The 19,869-nt window shown below is 39.2% G+C and overlaps 1 protein-coding gene across 5 annotated transcripts in view; it reads right to left on the bottom strand.

The window, feature by feature from the left end:
• The window catches only part of anapc5 (anaphase promoting complex subunit 5), a 35,896-nt gene that overhangs the window by 12,636 nt on the left and 3,391 nt on the right, over window positions 1–19,869 (bottom strand). For 2 of the 5 annotated variants that reach the window (XM_072247800.1, XM_072247801.1), the window contains exons 2-13: window positions 19,344–19,577; window positions 19,179–19,258; window positions 17,267–17,376; window positions 15,835–16,039; window positions 11,648–11,714; window positions 11,210–11,311; window positions 10,513–10,703; window positions 4,281–4,362; window positions 4,030–4,122; window positions 2,363–2,544; window positions 1,706–1,841; window positions 1,070–1,144 (exon numbers count right to left, since the gene is read on the bottom strand). In XM_072247800.1, coding sequence (XP_072103901.1) covers window positions 1,070–1,144; window positions 1,706–1,841; window positions 2,363–2,544; window positions 4,030–4,122; window positions 4,281–4,362; window positions 10,513–10,703; window positions 11,210–11,311; window positions 11,648–11,714; window positions 15,835–16,039; window positions 17,267–17,376; window positions 19,179–19,258; window positions 19,344–19,559 — 1,539 coding nt within the window. In that variant the 5' untranslated portion in view covers window positions 19,560–19,577. Of the gene's footprint in view, window positions 1–1,069; window positions 1,145–1,705; window positions 1,842–2,362; window positions 2,545–4,029; window positions 4,123–4,280; window positions 4,363–10,512; window positions 10,704–11,209; window positions 11,312–11,647; window positions 11,715–15,834; window positions 16,040–17,266; window positions 17,377–19,178; window positions 19,259–19,343; window positions 19,843–19,869 lie in introns of those variants that run through there. The other 3 variants (XM_072247799.1, XM_072247802.1, XM_072247803.1) reach the window with 3 other exon arrangements.

Below are 19,869 nucleotides of genomic sequence, written 5' to 3'. Positions count from 1 at the left end.
TAAATGTGCAGACTATTTTCTAAACGGGGAAAAAATCCAAAGATCTGAGATGCAAAGGGACTTGGGAGTCCTTGTGCGGAACACCCTAAAGGTTAACTTGCAGATTGAGTCAGTGGTGAGGAAGGCAAATGCAATGTTAGCATTCATTTCAAGAGGTCCAGAATATGACAGTAGGGATGTAATGCTGATGATTTATAAGGCACTGATGAGGCCTCACCTTTAGTATTGTGAACTGTTTTGGGCTCCTTATCTAAGAAAAGAAGTGCTGGCATTGGAGGTGGTTTCGAGGAGGTTCCCAAGGATGATTCCGGGAATGAAAGGGTTATTATACGAGAAATGTTTGATGGCTCTGGGCCTTTACTCGCTGGAATTTGGAAGGATGGTGGGGGGGGGGGGGAATCTCATTGAAACCTTTCGAATGTTGAAAGGCCCAGACAGAGTAGATGTGAAAAGGACATTTCCCATGGTGGAGGAGCCTAGGACAAGAGGGCACAGCCTCAGAATAGAGGGGCGTCCATTAAAAACAGAGACACGGAGAAATTTCTTCAGCCAGAGAGTGGTAATTTGTTACCACAGGCAGCTGAAGAGATCAGGTCATATGGTATTTGAGGAGGAGATTGATAGGTTCCTGATTGACCATGGCGTCAAAGGTTACGGGGGGGGGGGCGGGGAGGCCAGGGAGTGGGGCTGAGGAGGGGAAAAAGGATCAGCCATGACTGAATAGCAGGGCAGACTCAATGAGTCAAATGGCCTAATTCTGCTCCTATGTCTTATGGCCAAATAGTAAATACATTAATTTCCAGAGTTTACTACAAGTAGCAATCTGCAGACCCAATCAAGTTGCCAGATGAGGAACTGTCTATCCTTCAGCAGTCAGAATTCCCAAGTTCAAAGAACAATATGTCCAATGGCTATTTACTTACTATCTAGACAAATATTAAAGAGATCTTTAAACAAATAATTTTCCTTGATCTGAACAGGAGTAACAATGTTACATACATTCATAACTCTCACGATGACAATTATTCCTTTTTTAAAAAAATCAGTAAAAAGCAAATTGTCAGTATACCTTTGCATGCTGGCTGTGGGGAGGGAATCGATCTTTTAAATGCTTCAGGATTTCAGAAGCAGCTGAGTAATAGCCCTATGTCCAAAAAGAAAACTGTTGCATTACTCACAGTCAAATATATGCCAAACATTAAATTATTACAGCATTCCTGATGCTTAGGTCTCTTTCAGAGGTAGAAATCAGAGAGAAAACAAGGAGTTGGTCTAAATTAAAGGGAGCTTGATGATCAGTTGCTTCTATTTTAACTAAAGAAATCATTTCTGGAGCTCTGCTTTGCCAGGAAGTCTCAATGAAAAGTTATATGATTGTCATTCTTTTCATTAATACAGAAGCCAAGTTGAAAGGAATTACTACCCAAGAAGTGCAAATCAGCTGATCTGACAAACTTAAACAATATTTTCTTAAGACTAGTTTAAGTAAATGGTCTTAACTAAATAATGTACTTTGAAATTATATAATACTTGTTAAATATGAACAAAGTGTGATTGGTGTAGCATTTCTAGATCATCTATTTTAGCTCCAGATTCCAGCATCTGCAATCATGTCTGCCTCCATGTCAAAATCTTTGATTTGTACATCTAGAAAGTAATGCCTGCATGAAAAAGCTGACAAAAACCCTCATCAGAGCCAACTCACCTGTTCTGCATGAAGTTCTGCCAAGTGGCAAAGCACCACAGCCATTGCCTCAGTATTATTTTGGTGGGTATCCATGTTTACAGATTCCAAACTATGCATATACAGGAGTAGTTGCGTTTGCTGCAGTGCCATTGTGCTGCAATGATGAAAATTAAACAAATCATTACTGCAAGAATCTTTTTAAAATATGGGTATCATAGCAAAATATTTCTGGCAACTCCAATCAGTGCCACATGGGACAAATGTAGAACCAGATTGCAAATCCAGTATCAACCCTGCCCTGGACTCTGGAGTAATGATACAGAACTCTAAAGAGGGAGGGAAAATATGCATATTGAAATAGGGAACCACCACTCTCCTGATAGTCCTTCTTTTGACCAACAGATTTGTTTTCTGATGCTAACAAGTGGGTATTTATGAGAATACAGAGCAATTTCAAGAAATTATTGGTTTATATTATTAATTGGGAACCAGAGAACAGTTTTTTCCAAAACACTAAAAATTTACTGAGTAAAAATCAATGGAATTGGTTGAGACCCAGAGGCAGCTTACCATCAGCTGTTCTTGGTTTATCGATTGATATGAGATTAATAGTAGTCATTCAAATACACACATACATACACTTATTGTTGAAGGTCAAAATAAATTGTTATGTACCTTTGTCCATACATTTTCCAAATTGCAGTTTTCTGTGCTATGCTTACATCAATAAGCTCTGAAAGTCCGTGTTTCCAATGCAACATGTCAGAATCTTTCATCGCATCCATGAGCTTATTTGCTGATCTTCCAGAAAAAGCCCTCTGTTGTACTAGTGATTGGATGCCCAGAGAAGCCAAGTACTACAAGAAAAAAACCCAAACAAAATGGAGATATATTTTTGTTTGTTCTTGACCCTTGTTGGTGTGTTAGAGCTTACCATTCTTTGCCAATGCTCAGTTGTCCAGTGAGGAAATAGGTCAGATCATATTCTCTGCCATTTAATTCAGTTTCCCGATTATCTATAAATACTAGATTCAACAAGCTTATGGTTTAACGGCAAGATAAAAATTAAGAGCAGAAGTTGGCTATTCCTGACTATTTAAGGTAACCTTTCATCCTCTTGCTATCTCTCCCTTAAGATTCAAAGATTATTTCGACACCGCTTGAGGAAAAGATTTGTCAAAGACCTATGACTGAGACAACTTTTTTTGGAAAAAAAAGGCTACATCTAGCTCAAATGGGCAAGTCTGACTTTTATTTTTAAATAATGGCTCAAGTTTTAGATTCTCCAGACTGAAAATATCCTCTCTCAACATCCATCCTATTAAGATCTTCCAGGTTGTTAAGTTTCATTCCAGTCCCTCATCACTCTTCTGAACTTCAGAAGTCAACTAAGTCATTCTAAGTTATAACTTGGTAAAGCTTGCCCAATTGCTTCAAACATTTTAACATTCTTCCCAAAACAAGGAGACCTGCAGTGTATACAGTACTCCAGAACTGGTTTCAGTGCTGCTGAACCACAACCTCCCTATTTTTATAATTTCAGCTCAAAACAAACAGTAACATTATTAGTTTCAAACAACAAACTGCTGCAGGAATCCAGCAGTTCAGGCAGAGGGATGAGCAGAAGTCCTGAAGCATAGTCTTGATCAGGCTCTTCCTGCATCCATTCACCATCCTTTGCCTCCATGGACGCTGCTTGACCTGCTGAATTCCTCCAACAATTTGTTATTTACTTCAGATTAATCATCTCCATTCTCCTGTGTGAACTTCATTAGCTTTTCTAATTACTTATAGTATCTGCATTTAGGTATTTTGTAAGTAATGCACTAGGACACCTTGCTCCCTCTGCATTTCGTCTCTCACTATCTAGGTAATCAGTCCTGTTAAATTTTTGCCATTCATTTAATCCATACCCTTTAGTAACCACCTTTCCTCCTCTTCAGAATTTGTTTTGCTAGCTGTCTTTGCATCATTAGTCAGCAAACACATCTTCATTTTATTCACCCAAATTATTCATATGAATTAGAAAATGTTGAAGTCACAGCAATAATCTCCCTGGCATTCTACTTGTTAAATTTTACCCCCAAAAAAACACCCATCATCTTTTATCTGTTGTCAAAGTGTTACTTGCTACATCATGATCTATTAATTTCTAATATATAAACTCAACTTGCAGGTTTGCTAGCACACAAGCATCTGCAAATATTTGATATGTACTTTCAGTTTCATTACACGGTTTCAGTTAAAAACCACAAATTTTATTAGAACAGTTACTAAACAAAGTTGTTTTGACCTTCCTCATAAAATGCTGTAAATGTTTTACTTTACAAATGTTTACTTACAGGTAGACCAAGTTGCCCAGCCTTTTTCACAGAGTGCTCAACAAGAACTGTGTTATCTGATCCCTTCATCTGTTCCAGTATGTAAAGCCAACTCTAAAATCAAAGTCACAATAGGCATCAAGCTTGCATTGCACTTAAGATACCTCCATTCAGTAAAACAAAACTCTTCCAGCTACTTATGTTATTAATAAATTATACAGCGACATAGGCTATGGAAATGGACAGTTTCTTCAACTAACCACCCCTCTTACCAAGCAATGTTGTAGGCAAACATGGTCACTGGACTCTTGGGCAATGCGAATAGCTTCCTGTAAAGCATATTGGGCTTGCTCACTAAAGAAACAACAAATACAAAATCAAGGAAGCATATATTACTTATGTGATATAAATTGCCTCAAGATTTATTACACTGTAAAAGCACACTAAGTTTCTTAGTATTTGCTGGCTCTCCTTTCACCTGCAATTGCAACTCAGCTCATTGTGGTTCGGAGTGTCAACTTGAAATAGATCAATATGTCTACTCACAGTGCCAATAATAGCTCTACTGGATTAACAAGGGTTACAGAGATTATCATCAGAACTGAATTAAATAGAAAATGCTGGAAATACCTTGGTTAGCCATCATGTAGGGAGAAATAATGTTAATATTTCAGATCAATGACCTTTCATCAGAACTGAGGAAAGTTGGACATGTAGCAGATGAAGAATGCTGGACTTGATGAAGCAAAAAATGAAGGCTCTGATGGGGTGGAAAGGAGTAGAATCTATAAACATAGAAAACCTACAGCACAATACAGGCCCTTCGGCCCACAATGCTGTGCCGAACATGTACTTACTTTAGAAATTACCTAAGGCTACCCAAAGCCCTCTATTTTTCTAAGCTCCATGTACCTATCCAAGGGTCTCTTAAAAGAACTTATTGTATCCGCCTCCACCACTGTCACTGTCAGCCCATTCCATGCACTCATCACTCTCTGCGTAAAAAACTTACCCCTGACATCTCCTCTGTACCTACTTCCAAGCACCTTAAATCTGTGCCCCCTCTTGTTAGCCATTTCAGCCCTGGGGAAAAGCCTCTGACTATCCACACGATCAATGCCCCTCATCATCTTATATACCTCTAACAGGTCACCTCTCATCCTTCGTCATTCCAAGGCGAAAAGGCCAAGTTCACTCAATCTATTCTCATAAGGCATGCTCCCACTCCAGGCAACATCCTTGAAAATCTTCTCTGCACCCTTTCTATGGTTTCCACGTCCTTCTTGTAGTGAGGTGACTGAGCACAGTACTCCAAGTGGGGTCTGACCAGGGTACTATATAGCTGTAACATTACCTCTCGGCTCTTGAACTCAAATCCCACAGTTGATGAAGGCCAAAACACCGTATGCCTTCTTAATCACAGAGTCAACCTGCACAGCAGCTTTGAGTGTCCTATGGACTCAGTCCCCAAGATCCCTCTGGTCCTCCACACTGCCAAGAGTCTTACCATTAATACTATATTCCGTCATCATATATGACCTACCAAAATGAACCACCTCACACTTAGATGAACTCCATCTGCCACTTCTCAGCCCAGTTTTGCATCCTATCGATGTTCCGCTGTAACCTCCGACAGCCCTCTACACAATCCACAACACCCCCAACTTTGTGTCATCAGCCAATTTACTAACTCACCCCACCACTTCCTCATCCAGGTCATTTATAAAAATCACAAAGAGAAGGGTTCCCAGAACAGATGCCTGAGGCACACCACTGGTCACTGACCTCCATGCAGAATATGACCCGTCTACAAACACTCCTTGCCTTCTGTGGGGAAGGCAGTTCCTGATCCACAAAGCAATGTCCCCTTGGATCCCATTACTTTCTCAATGAGCCTGGCATGGGGTACCTTATCAAATGCTTGCTGAATTCCATATACACTACATCTACTGCTCTACCTTCAATGTGTTTAGTCACCTCCTCAAAAAATTCAAAGCCATGCTGACTATTCCTAATCATTATTATGCCTCTCCAAATGTTCATAAATCAAGTCAAGTCACTTTTTATTGTCATTTCAACCATAACTGCTGGTACAGAACAAAGTAAAAATGAGACAACATTTTCCAGGACCATGGTGCTACATGAAACAATACAAAAACTACACTGAACTACGTAAGAGAAAAAAAACAAAAACTAGACTACAGACCTATCCAAGACTGCATAAAGTGCACAAAACAGTGCAGGCATTACAATAAATAATAAACAAGGCAGTAGGCACAGTAGAGGGTATAGTAGGTTGGTGCCAAGCCAGGCTTTGGGTATTGAGGAGTCTAATGGCTTGGGGGAAGAAACTGTTACATAGTCTGGTCGTGAGAGCCCAAATGCTTCGGTGCCTTTTTCCAGATGGCAGGAGGGAGAAGAATTTGTATGAGGGGTGCGTGGGTTCCTTCATAATGCTGTTTGCTTTGCGGATGCAGTGTGGTGTAAGTGTCTGATGGCGGGAAGAGAGACCCCGATGATCTTCTCAGCTCACCTCCCTATCCGCTGCAGGGTCTTGCAATCCGAGATGGTACAATTTCCGAACCAGGCAGTGATGCAGCTGCTCAGGATCCTGCCTCTCGGGATCTTCTCCATCAACCTACCAACCACTAAATACTGCCTCTCAGGATCTTCTCCATCACCCTACCAACCACTAAATCCTGCCCCTCACGATCTTCTCCATCAACCTACCAACCACTAAATCCTGCCCCTCAGGATCTTCTCCATCAACCTACCAACCACTAAATCCTGCCTCTCAGGATCTTCTCCATCAACCTACCAACCATTAAATCCTGCCTCTCAGGATCTTCTCCATCAACCTACCAACCACTAAATCCAACCTCTCAGGATCTTCTCCATCAACCTACCAACCACTAAATCCTGCCTCTCAGGATCTTCTCCATCAACCTACCAACCACTAAAGTAAGACTCACTGCTCTATAATTTCCTGGGACTGACTGACTGACAAGAAGTAGTGGTACTGTTTGTGGTGACATGCCTGGGAGAATTATAAACAAAGGAACAAATCTTGAAATACTGGAGAGAATGGAAATCCAATGCTGGAAATCTGAGCTGTGTGACTGGAAGGGATAATTATCTTAAAGCGCTGATTTCATTTTAAGTCCTGATGGCTAAGACATGCCAAATTGAAAGATGAGGTGCTTCTGTTAAGCTTTGTTCAAATAGGATAGAAGGCCAAAGATCCTACTGAAGTACAGAACTTAAAGTTATAGGCAACTCTAAGCTGAGGTTCACCCTTGCAAATCTCATCCAGCAATGAATTCAATTCCCCCAAAGGCACTCATTCACTCTATTTCACATTGCCAGCATTGCTTCCTTCTCCTTAGAACCTCACCCTCTTTTGTCCTTTTAAGGTTTTATTTGCCTCCTCCTAGCAACAGATCCTCCAAATTGCTAGCTCTTTCAAGACAGAACTGCCAACATTTGTGCCAATCAATTTCTCCTAATCTCCACACTAATGCAGACTTTTCCTTTTGTTCCCTCTGCAACATTAAACTCATTTCATCTCTAATCTTTTCTGGCCCGGTAAATAGTCATTCATCCAAGATGCCAATTCTGGTGGTGAGGTGTTGCACTTGGCAGGACTAATCAGGGTAGGACTTACATGGTGAGAGATGTCTACAAGAAGGGTCAGAGCCGTCTCTATTTCCTAAGGAGACTGAGGTCCTTTAACATCTGCCGGATGATGCTGAGGATGTTCTACGAGTCTGTGGTGGCCAGTGCGATCATGTTTGCTGTTGTGTGCTGGGGCAGCAGGCTGAGGGTAGCAGACACCAACAGAACCAACAAACTCATTCGTAAGGCCAGTGTTGTTGTGGGGATGGAACTGGACTCTCTGACGGTGGTGTCTGAAAAGAGGATGCTGTCCAAGTTGCATGCCATCTTGGACAATGTCTCCCATCCACTACATAATGTACTGGGTGGGCACAGGAGTACATTCAGCCAGAGACTCATTCCACTGAGATGCAGCACAGAGCGTCATAGGAAGTCATTCCTGCCTGTGGCCATCAAACTTTACAACTCCTCCCTAGGAGGGTCAGACACCCTGAGCCAATAGGCTGGTCCTGGACTTATTTCCTGGCATAATTTACATATTACTATTTAACTATTTATGGCTTTTATTACTATTATTTATGGTGCAACTGTAACGAAAACCAATTTCCCCCGGGATCAATAAAGTATGACTATGATTATTGAGGAGTGTGGTGGAATAGAGGGATCTAGGAATACAGATCCATAATTCCTTGAAAGTGGTACAGTACTGTGCAAAAATCTTAGACAAATATAAAAATTCTGCAAAGCGAAGATGGCCTCAAAAATAATGAAATAAAGTTCCTAGATATCAAAAACATTACTATAAAGAGCAGTAGACAGTAAAACTCTAAATCAAATCAATATTTGCCTCTTAGGTAGACCATCATGCAGTTTTTATAAGGAAATCGGCTGGTAGGTTGTCTCAAGCATATTGGAAAATTTGACACAGCTCTGCAGACGTTGGCTGTCTCACTTGGTTGTCTCTGCAGGTAATCGCAGACAGCTTTGAGGAGGTTGAAATCGAGGCTCTGTGGAGGTCATTGTATCTGTTGCAGAACTTCTGTTCTTCTTTTCTCTGATGATAGCTCTTCATGACTTTGGTTGTTTGTTTGGAGTTATTCTCCTGCTGCAGAATGAAGTTGGGACCGATCAGCGGCCCCCATGGTGCGTGATGGATGAAAATCTGCTGTACTTCTCAGCATTGCAGATCACCAACTGCAGAAATGCAGCACCAAATCTGTAGGGAACCTCCGCCATACTTTGCTGTTGGCGGCATACTCATCCAGGTACTGCTGTCCAGCTCCTCTACCGACAAAGTGCCTCCTGTTTGAGTCAAAAATTTCAAACTTGACTCTTCAGTCCAGAGCACTTGTTGCCATTGTTCAGCACTCCAGTCCTTGTGTTTTTGGCTTTGTTTCCACTTCAGGGGAATGGCTTCTTGGCAGCAACTCTTCCATGAAGACCACTTTTGACAAGACTTCCCTGGAATATAGAGGAGTGTACTTGGGTTCCAGTATTTTCTGTGAGTTCAGAGCTGATAGCAGTGCTGGACGACTTCTGATTTAGAAAGTACATCAGTTTGATGCGTCTGTTGTCTGTTGCACTCAGTCTCCATGAACGACCACAGCATTTCTGGTCCTCAACCTTGCCCATTTCTTTGCTCTTCTTCAGAAGAGCTTGGACAGCACACCTTGAAACTCCTGTCTGTCATGAAGTTTTTGCTTGGGAGAGACCTTGCTGATGCAGCATGACAACTTAGGTCTTGCTGCTATGCTCACTCTTGCCATGGTGACAGCATTGAAGATTTGAAAGTTAAATTGTCACATCTGCCACACCCTCATCTTTTAGTTTGGTTGTCCTTCACCCAGTTTGATTCCTTCTACTCCCAATTCTGTTGAGTTTATTCAACTTCTCTCTGGCTATCCATCCCATAGGATGATGATGGTTCCTTTCAGTCAGTTAGTGGGGTGGTACCCCACTCCTCAGAAAGGAACAGCGTGTGCGTGAGTGGATTTTAGGTGAGTAGGGGGTTACACAGGTCCAGACCCACTCTCTTGACATCCCCTCCCAGATCCAGCGGCATGGTGGGGTCCAAGACGGCTGGGGGAAGTTCTGTTGCAGTGAACGGCCAGACCAAGCTTTGATGCCCTTTCCACGCTTCACGGCACGTATTTGCTAGATGGCCATTGACCCTATGAGACGGTTCATCCACCCTTTGACAGGTCTTGTTTCTCATCCTGCAGGGTGTCTAGCCGCCCTCCTCACCAGGCAAGCCTGGTAGGGAAGTCGGTTTAGTCGCTGACCACCCGACCATGCGACAGGTAGTACTGGGTTACATGGTACCAGTAGCACTCAGACGAGTGACCTGACCAAAATTCATTATTATGTCATTGATCATTTGCACCTGCTTGTTATCTTTGTTTAATCATGGACTGGCTGTATATCTACAAAGTAATCAAGTTTTTATTTGAAAGTGGTCTATTACTTAATATGTTACTTTCTTTAATGAAATACAAAACATTTAATTTTTTGGAAAATATATATTTGGAAATCTAAGATTTGCTCCTTCCTACCAACATATTAATGCAGAAGACAAAAAACATCTAAAACAATTCACACAAAAAATCTAGGGTGCCTAAGACTTTTGCACTGTACTGTACATCAGCGCTGTTTGCAGACTACCACCGAGTAAAATATTTAGTGAAGCTGACGTGGCAATGCTTTTGTTACAAACATTTCTGTAAACTTTGCGAGTGCTCTATACCGCAATTACGGACTGCTTCATACATTTTTAATGGCACCAATCTTCTTTAGAGATATCAGACCTTCATTTTCTTTCATAAGCACTGTTCGTAAAATATTTTTATTGTGCATTATAGGTAGAAACAAGGTGGAATGTAAAATACTCACTGATGGCCAAATCTACAGTTCAGAGCAGCAAGATTTAGAGCTGCATATCGCAAACTTCGTCCAAACCCATCCTCTCCACTGCTTTTGCTATCACTGCCAGTAAGGATTAGCCGATCAAAATAATGAAGTAAACTGTGCATTGCACTGAAGTAATCTTGTACTCTGAGACTATTTAAGTAGCTCAAATAATGCTGAAAAATATTAAAACATTATAGTTATTGTCTTAATGATTTTCAATATTTTAATAACTACATACTAGATTTTCAATTTATTAAAAAAGCTTTTTACAACTTATCAAAGTGAAAGGTTGGGAACATGGCAAGCATTTAAGTGTAATAGCCACAAACCAGAAGCTAGTGTAGTTATCAAAATAGAAAGCAAAAAAGAAATCAATTCTTGGGAACACAGCGAAAACAAAATCTATTAATGGCTTTGATTGTACAAAATCCAAACCATTCTTAGATAGAAGAAATACATTCAGTTACTAAGCACAACAATTATTAAAATGTCAGTTCATGAATTTTAAAAACATTTACTCGCCTTAGTTTCATCAGTGCTAAGCTTTATCATGCAAAAGATGATACTGGGTCAACATTTACTTAGCAGTATTAGTGACAGTTGGTGGATTCTTTGTGAAACTCGTCAACAAAAATTATAAATAATTTGAATTTGGTAGATTAAGAACATGAATACTTACAGCTTCTGAAAAATCAGGATTAAATTTGAGTAGATTATTCAATTCTTTCTGGAGAGCAGCTGGCGAAAGAGCCTTGTTTTCATTATTTTTTAGCAACGATGCCTGCAAAATATTAAAATGAGCATTTATTATTTCTGTCAAGCAAAGCTGGTGAACTTAGCAATCGTGATAATATTAGAATTGGCTTAATTATTTTATTCTACACAAGCAGAATTTAATTCTAAATGGTTAATCACACAAAATGAACCACAAAGGCTGTATCAACCATTAACTTGTAAAGGGATTCAAAACAAATTCGCTAGATAGACCAGAAAAATCTAAAGCTTGCTTCCTGGCCTTTTGCACCTTGTGAGACATCCTAGAACATTATTTTCTCTCATTAATAATTAAATGCAAAACCATCACCATTCAAAAAGGAATAAAGACCAAATACTATACCTGTTGAGCAAGGAAATATTCAGCTTGTTTCTGAGATAAAGGTCCTCTGTCACTAACTTCTTCATCTCTGTTAAATAACAAAATAGCACAAATGTTAAAAAACAAGTATCAGATAATTATTTAAACTTTTTCCTTCCATTTTATCAGCTCTGGCGAGGTATTGTAGCGTAACAACACCAGATGCTTATGCTTAAGTTTTTCATTGCACCTGTGCATACATGGATATATGTATATTACAATAAATTCAACTTTAATGTTATTTTATTTGCACTGATCCAATTTAAAAGAATTTAACAAAATGGGTAGTTTCTACATAACTGATCAAATATAAGATAACATTCTTGTCTCTAGCAAAAATTATTTTTTTTTACTGTTCATATCTGCCACAACTTACTATTTTCCTTAGATGTAAATGTAATTTTCCACTAAATTAGAGAACTAAGAGTAATGAAATTGAGGGACAAGGTTAGTAAAAAAAAATCTATTTTCTCATACTAATTGATCTGTAAAACACACACATAATTAAGAGCAGCACTAGAACCTTGAGATCAGAATCCAATTCACACCAGCACAGCAATGAGGAAAAACAAAAGCAATTAGCAGATAAGAGAAAATAAACCACTAATTGAGCTCCATGCTAGGTTGTGCCAGCATTTCTAAGATATCAAGCTATAGCAGAAAAACCGAGTAGTATCATTTCTTTTTAAGTTCAATGAATATTTAATCTAAAAGACATAGGAGCAGAATTAGGCCATTCAGCCCATCAAGTCTGCTCTGCTATTCCATCATGACTGATTTATTAGCACTTTCAACTCTTTTCTCCAGCTTTCTTCCTGTAGCCTTTAGATGTCCTGATTAACGAGGAACTCATCAGCCTCCGCCTTAAATAAACCAAATAACAGCCATTTGTGGCAATGATTTACCGAATATTTACCGAATACTATACCTGTTGAACAAAGAAATATTCAACTTGTTTCTGAGATAAAGGTCCTCTGTCACTAACTTCATTATCTCTGTTAAACAGAATTTTTTCCTCATCTCTGTTCTAAATAGGTAAACCTCTACTCTGAGGCTGTGTCCTCTGGTCCTAGATTCCCCCACCATAGGAAATATCCTCTCCACATCCACTCTATCTGGGTCTTTCAATATTCGATAGTTTTTACTGAGATCCACCATCATTGTTTTAATCTCCAGCAAGTACAGGCCCAGAGCCATCAAACACTCATGTTAACCCTTTCAATCCTGGAATCATTCTCATGACCTACTCTGGATGTTCTCCAATGTCAGCACATATTTTGTTAGATAAGGAGCACAAAACTGGTCACAATATACCAAGCATGGACTGAAGCATGCCTTATAAAGCCTCAGCATCCACATCTTCGCTCCTATATTCTAGTCCCCTCAAAAATCAATACTAACATTGCATTTACCTTCCTCACCACCAACTCAAACTACAAGTTAATCTTTAGGGAATCCTGCATGAGGAACCCAAGTCTCTTTGCACCTCTGATTTTTGAATTTGTTCCCCAGTTAGAAAATATATTACTTCGACAGAAGTGTATAACCATGCACTTCCCTACACTATAATTCATCTGCCAATTTTTGCCCATTCCTAATATGTCTAAGTCCTTCTGCAGACACCCTGCTTCCTCAACACTACCTGCTGCTCCACCTATCTTTGTATCATCCACTAACTTGGCCACAAAGCCTCAATTCCTTCATCCAAATCACTGACATATAACATGAAAAGCAGTCCCAACACCAACACCTGCAGAACATCACTAGTCACGGCAACAAGCCAGAAAAGGTCCCCTTTATTCCCACTCTCTGCCTCCTGCCAATCTGCTTTCCATGCTCGTACCTTTCTTGTAATACCACAGTATCTTAACTTGTTAAGGTACCTATGTGCGGCACCTTGTCAAAGGCCTTCTGAAAATCCAAATAAACAACATCCACTGACTCTCCTTTGTCTATCCTGCCTGTTATTTCTTCAAAGAGCTCCAATAGATTTCCAAATGAAGGAAACAATGCTGACTTTGGCCTATTTTGTCATGTGCCTCCAAGTACCCCAAAACTTCATCCTTAATAACTGACTCCAACATCAGGCTATCTGGCCTATAATTTCCTTTCTTATGCCTCTTTCTCTTCTTAAAGAGTGGAGTGACATTTGCAATTTTCTATTCCTCTGGAACCATTCCAGAATCTAGTGATTCCTAAAGGGTTATTATAATGCCTCCACAATCACATCTACTACAGTACCTCTTTCAGAAACCTGGGGTGTAGTCCATCTGGTCCAGGTGACACATTTATCTTCAGACTTTTCAGCTTCCCAAGCACCTTCTCTTTAGTGATAGCAAAGACACTCACTTCTGCCCCCTGACACTCATATTTTGGCATTCTGCTGTTATATTCCACAGTGAAGATAGACACAAGGTATTTATTAAGTTCTTCCGTCATTTCTTTGCCCCTATCACTATCTCTCCAGCATCATATTCCAGTGGTCCAATATCCACTTTCATTTCTTTTAATCTTTATATATCTGAAAGAACTTTTTGTATCCTCTTCAATATTATTGACTAGCTTACCTTCATATTTCACCTTTTCTCTCTTTATTGCTGTTTTAGTTGCCTTTTGTTTTTAAAAGCTTCCCAACCCTCTAGCTTCCCCCTAATTTTTGCTATATTATATGCCCTCTCCTTTGTCAGCCACGGTTGCCTCATGCTCTCCTTAGAATACATCTTTATACTTGGGATATATCTTTCCTGCACCTTCTGAATTGCCCACAGAAACTCCAGCCATTGTTGTTCTGCCATCATCCCTGCTAGTCTCCCCTTCCAATGAAATTTGACAAATCCAATTTTAGCTTCTCCTTCTCAAACTGCAGAGTGAATTCTAATGTATTATGATCACAGCCTCCTAACAGTTCCTTTACTATAAGCTCCCCTGGAGAGCTCAACTACAAGCTGCTCTAAAAAGCTATCTCGTATATATTTTATGAATTCCCTCTCCTGGGATCCAGCGCCAACCTGATTTTCCCAATCTACCTGCAATCTACATCCCTCATGACTATCGCAACATTGTCCTTTATACAAGCCTTTTCTATCTCCCGTTGCAATCTGTAGACCACATTCTGGCTACCGTTTGGAGGCCTATATATAACTCCCATCAGGGTCTTTTTACCCTTGCAGTTTCTTAATTCTACTCACAAGGACTCTGTATCTTCTGATCCTATGTCACCTCTTTCTAAGGATTCGATTTTATTTTTTTTAAATCAACAGAGCCATCCAAATCCCTCTGCCTACTTGTCTATCCTATTTCTACCTTAATGTCTATTTTATTTTAAGTAAATCTTGACTTAGCAGCCAGTCTAGAAACCTTCCATAAAAAGTTGCAAATGAGCTAATCTGCAAGATGCAGATATTTGACCTCAAAGCAAAATTTGAACTGCAATTAATTAATAAAATGTTCCAAATAACTAAATTATGTGATAATCATAGCATAAAGTTCAAATAGACTGAATGAGAACTATGGCATTTGGACAGGCAGAATTATTTATAATTATATTTTATTGACTTTAAAATCATTGTGCATGGCTTATCAAATATTGTTTCTACATTGTAAAGTACAAGATCCTAAGTCAAGTGGGTTTGAAGTAGTTCTTTTCGTTACAAGCAAAGAGGAATATTGTACCTCTGGGCACCTGAGGTCATTGACAGTAGGTGAAAAAACTATAGCATGTTTTCAAATACTTTTCCAAATTCCATGGATAGAAATCAGGAGGAAAAACAGCCAAAAAAGTACAGTAATAAAATTCTGTCTTAATAACCAGATGCCAATGATTTTTGATCTGTTAGCATTAGTTTTTATAGATCCTCTTGAATAGCTTTTTTTTCCAAAAAACATAATCAATCTCCATGGCAAAATTCCCTTATCCCAAGGATCAATCAAATAAACTTTCAGTGCTGCCTGTTAAATGGATTGCAGAAATTCAATCTGTTACACCCAAAGGATCTGAACATCACCCCAAGAAAGTAGAATATTGATTTGAGAGGATTCAGAAGTTCGAAAATATGTTAAAAATACTTTAACCAAGTACTGACAAAAAAAATCTAGAAGAATGCTTTGCTTAACAAAGGAAGTTCCCTTCCAAAGTTTCATTCTATTTAAGTGATTGAGAATAATATTACCTTAATGGAAATTCTAATTCCTCTTTTTCCATTTTTCTTTCAAGATCTAATGATGTTAATTCCATATCTGTATCTTCTGTTTCCGCACATCTTGGCGACATCTTTTCATAGCTTTGATAATATTGTTGTAAAGCAGTGTAAAGCTTATAAACCTGACTGAAGGACAGTTTGTTGTAAGCTAGGATCATGTGCCGTAAGAACAGACCTGCAGAAATGTTAAACGTTAGTTACCCACTGAGAAGAACCTATTTTCAAACTGTGGCCCTGCACACAATTTAATTGCTATAGAATATATTTTAGAATTACGTAATAATATTTATGGCTCTACATTGTAAAGTTATGAATTTACCTTTCGGTCTAGGTGGTCATAACAAGCAGAAATAAGAGTTCGAGGAACTGATGTCCAAAGCCAAGTATCATACTTCCCTCATGCAAGAAAATTCTTTTGTAACTAACAAAACATTATAGCAAATTCTTAAGATTCACTAACCCTGGTTGGGAAAAGAAAATTTCATTTTATGTATAAATAATTACCCTTTCCCAGAGACCATAAGAACAATTTGTAGATTTTCCACTGGAAGAGGCAAGCACATTTATTCTGAAGCCCCCTTAAGAACTTTATATTCCAAACTCCAGAGAACAAAGGTTCTTTGTAATCAGTTCTCCACAATAAAACCAATTCCCTAAGCCTAAAAATTAATCCTGTTAAACATTGTCCCATTATCTTTAAGAATGTTTTTACTTCCTTCCTTAAGAATTGCCCTTTTCAAAGACAACTGCGGGACAAAAGTGAAACTATTACAATCCAGAGCACACCAAAATGGGATGAATTGTGTGTCACCAAATGTGGTGGAAAAGTATGTAAATTGTTTTCCTGAATGAGAACTTTATTTCACTTATCTGTCCTTATCCCTCGTCAAATCAAGAATCCCCCCCCCCCCCATGAACTGGACAGAAGGGATCTACAGTCAAACAAAACCAAAGTAAACCAAAAAAAGGGTTGACCAAACAAAATATCATGTTCCAATTACATTATAATTTAACTTTTGTCACAAATCTAGTACAAGATATGCACCAAGAAACAGCGGAACCATTATAGGAAATGCTTTTAAGACAGGCAAAATTCATTGGCTTGTTTTGCAAGAGGAAACATACAGGTACATAAAGTGAATGGAGGAAATTAAAACATAGTGGCTCAGTGAATAGAAGTATTTCTTTTAACAATAGGATGAGCAATACTTGGCTGAAGATTGCAAACAGATGTTTGCAAACTCATCAACCCATAATTTCTCTCCACAATGGCAAATAAGTGCAGCTACTCAAATTACGTAGTATTCTCCAACTGCAAATTACACGATCAAAAATTTCGACCACATAACACTGGTGACCATAGAGTTAAGAAATGCTTCAACCAACTTTCAAAAATTTATACCTATGACACTTGTCTTGTGAACTGCAGGTTCTGTACCATTAAAAACATGCTGTAGGGAAAAAAAGAAGTTCTCCATGTCTTTCAACTCTCCTTCAGCCATCAACTTCACTCTGAGAAGGGCAAATTGTGAAAGTGTTACTGAATTGCATTTAGCAATGAAAAGCTAAATCTACATTTTTCAATAAATTTATCTTTAGTAGTTTTGAAAAATATTGCAATTTCCTGCACCTGATTCTAATTTGAAGATGATCCTAATATGGCTGTTTTTTAAAAAATATATTGAGCCATTGAACCTGAAATCTATTTTTAAATCACATGACCACCTTATTAGCTTTTAAAAATTAGTTTAAGGGATACAGGCATCATTGGTAAGGTTAAAATTCATTTTCTATCCTAATAACCCTAGCGGTTCTGATGAGTCACTATCTTGAACCACTGCTGTCTTGAACTATTGCTGTTGAGAAAGGATTCCAGGCTACAAATCCAATGAAAGAACAATATTTCCCATTTAGGACATGGTACAACCTCCTTATGATATAGGAGGCTGCAATTTCAGCCTACTGAGTCTGTCATGGTTTATGGAACCATTCTATTCCCTAGTTTTCCCAGTAACCCATTCTTGTATTTTCCCATAAATGTCTCCCAGATTCTAACACCCACTTACACACTAGAGGCAATTTTCAATGTCCAATTAACTGATGCATATCTTTGGCACGCGGCAAAAAAACCTGAGCATCCTTCTGCATTTTTCACTGATTCAGGTCAGTGGCCTAGCTTGAACCCAATAGCGGACCAGGCGACATTCAGGGCAATGAGGTGAGAGATTGTGATGGAATGTGGTTTTTGTGCAATCAAAAGTTTTGCAATTCTGGGCTATCCAGGCCTGATCTTTTTTTTTCTAAAATATCCCACTTAATATATCAGAAGTGTTACAAACCCCATCTTTACCTACTCGGCACTATGATCAGTGGTGGACACTTAACAAAGGCTGGCTCTGTTTATCTTACTTTTGTCCATGTTTGTTCCAAATATCCAACAGGTACAGTAATAATTGATTGGGTGTAGGAAGGCACTATGGAATACTTGCAAGTGGTTTTCTTGTCCTCTTGACCTGATTTCTTGAGATTTCACGAATCAGGAATAAACACCAAGAACTCCTAGGGCAACAATACCTATCACAGCACAGCATTTTTGAAAAACACAGATTTAATTCAGTTTCTATCAATTCATTGATGGGTCAGTGATGGAAAGGGTGAGCAGTTTCAAGTTCCTGGGTGTTGATATCTCAATCCTAGGTCCACCCTAGAGATACAATCATGAAGAAGGCTCTACTTTGTTAGGAGTTTGGAGGACATTTGGTATGTCACTAAAGAGTCTAGCAAATCTCTACAGATGTGCAATGAAGGGCATTCTGAACGGTTGCATCACCATCTGACATGGAGGTTCCAATGTGCAGGTTTGCAAGAGATTTCCTAGGGTTGTAGACCCTATCACCATCTTCATCATGGACACATGCCTCCCCACTAGAGGACATCTTCAAAACGCAGCATTAATGATCCTCAACATCCAGGGGGTGCCTCCTTCTCTTTACTACCATCAGGGAGGAGGCATGAGAGACTGAGGATTCACATTCAACGATTTATGAAACAGCTTTTTCTCCCGCCATGAGATCTCTGAATGGCGAATGGACACTACCTTGCTATTCCTCTTTGCTCTGTTTTTATTGCATGTATAATTTATTATGCCTGCACTACTGCCAGAAAACTTCAAATTTCACGACATATGTCTGTAACAATAAATAAACTTGTTCTGATCTGGCTTTAGTCACATTTCTGCAATTCATTGTTCAATACATCTACCATATTCCACAACTCTTTAATACTTCATGTATTTGCACAAATGATCAATTTACCTTGTACTGACGGAACTTGCTAATTTAGGGCAACATGCTCCAATAGTCTTCAACAACTGAAATAATGTCATATCTGGGCCCTAAATCGAAAGTACAGACATGTATACATTTAATAAATTAATAAAACAGACTGGAAATGAATTCATAACCAAGAGGTACCCTCACCTGCAGCAACGGTAAATTTAATTTGTTCATTTGGAGACGTCTCGTTTCAACCTCAGGTGTCCCTTGTCCCTTACAAGTGGCCATTTCGTGCAACAAAATTAGGATTGAGATTTTGTGAGGGGTAACCCAGTCTTTGATTCCAAAAATGTTTGCGTGAACCACACCGTTTGCCATCATAGGATTAAAAAACATACTCTCGTGAACGCTGGCCATCATAGAAGATGGAACTAAAAACTGGGGCGAGAACAGAAAACAATTAGGTCTACTTCAAGTTGTCCAGCGCCGCACTAGGCCTCATAGAAGATGTACGTGGATGAGAGCTTCAATTTCTTAAAGGCATTTCCCATTAATAAACTGGCAACATCTCTGTTATGAAGCTTTGATGTATATCAGCCATAAACTACCATGAGTTATCATGCGTTTTACAAAAGTGCCGGACACGAACGAATCTGCCGCTCCACGGGGTAATCGCCACCCATCGGCGGCAGGCTTACCAATCGACGCGTGATCGCATCGACAGCTCGAT

Source organism: Mobula birostris, chromosome 31, assembly GCF_030028105.1.
Source record: "Mobula birostris isolate sMobBir1 chromosome 31, sMobBir1.hap1, whole genome shotgun sequence".
Lineage (NCBI taxonomy): Eukaryota > Metazoa > Chordata > Chondrichthyes > Myliobatiformes > Myliobatidae > Mobula > Mobula birostris.
The sequence above is the reverse complement of the archived record's forward strand: the minus strand, read 5'-3'. Positions and strand labels throughout refer to the sequence as shown.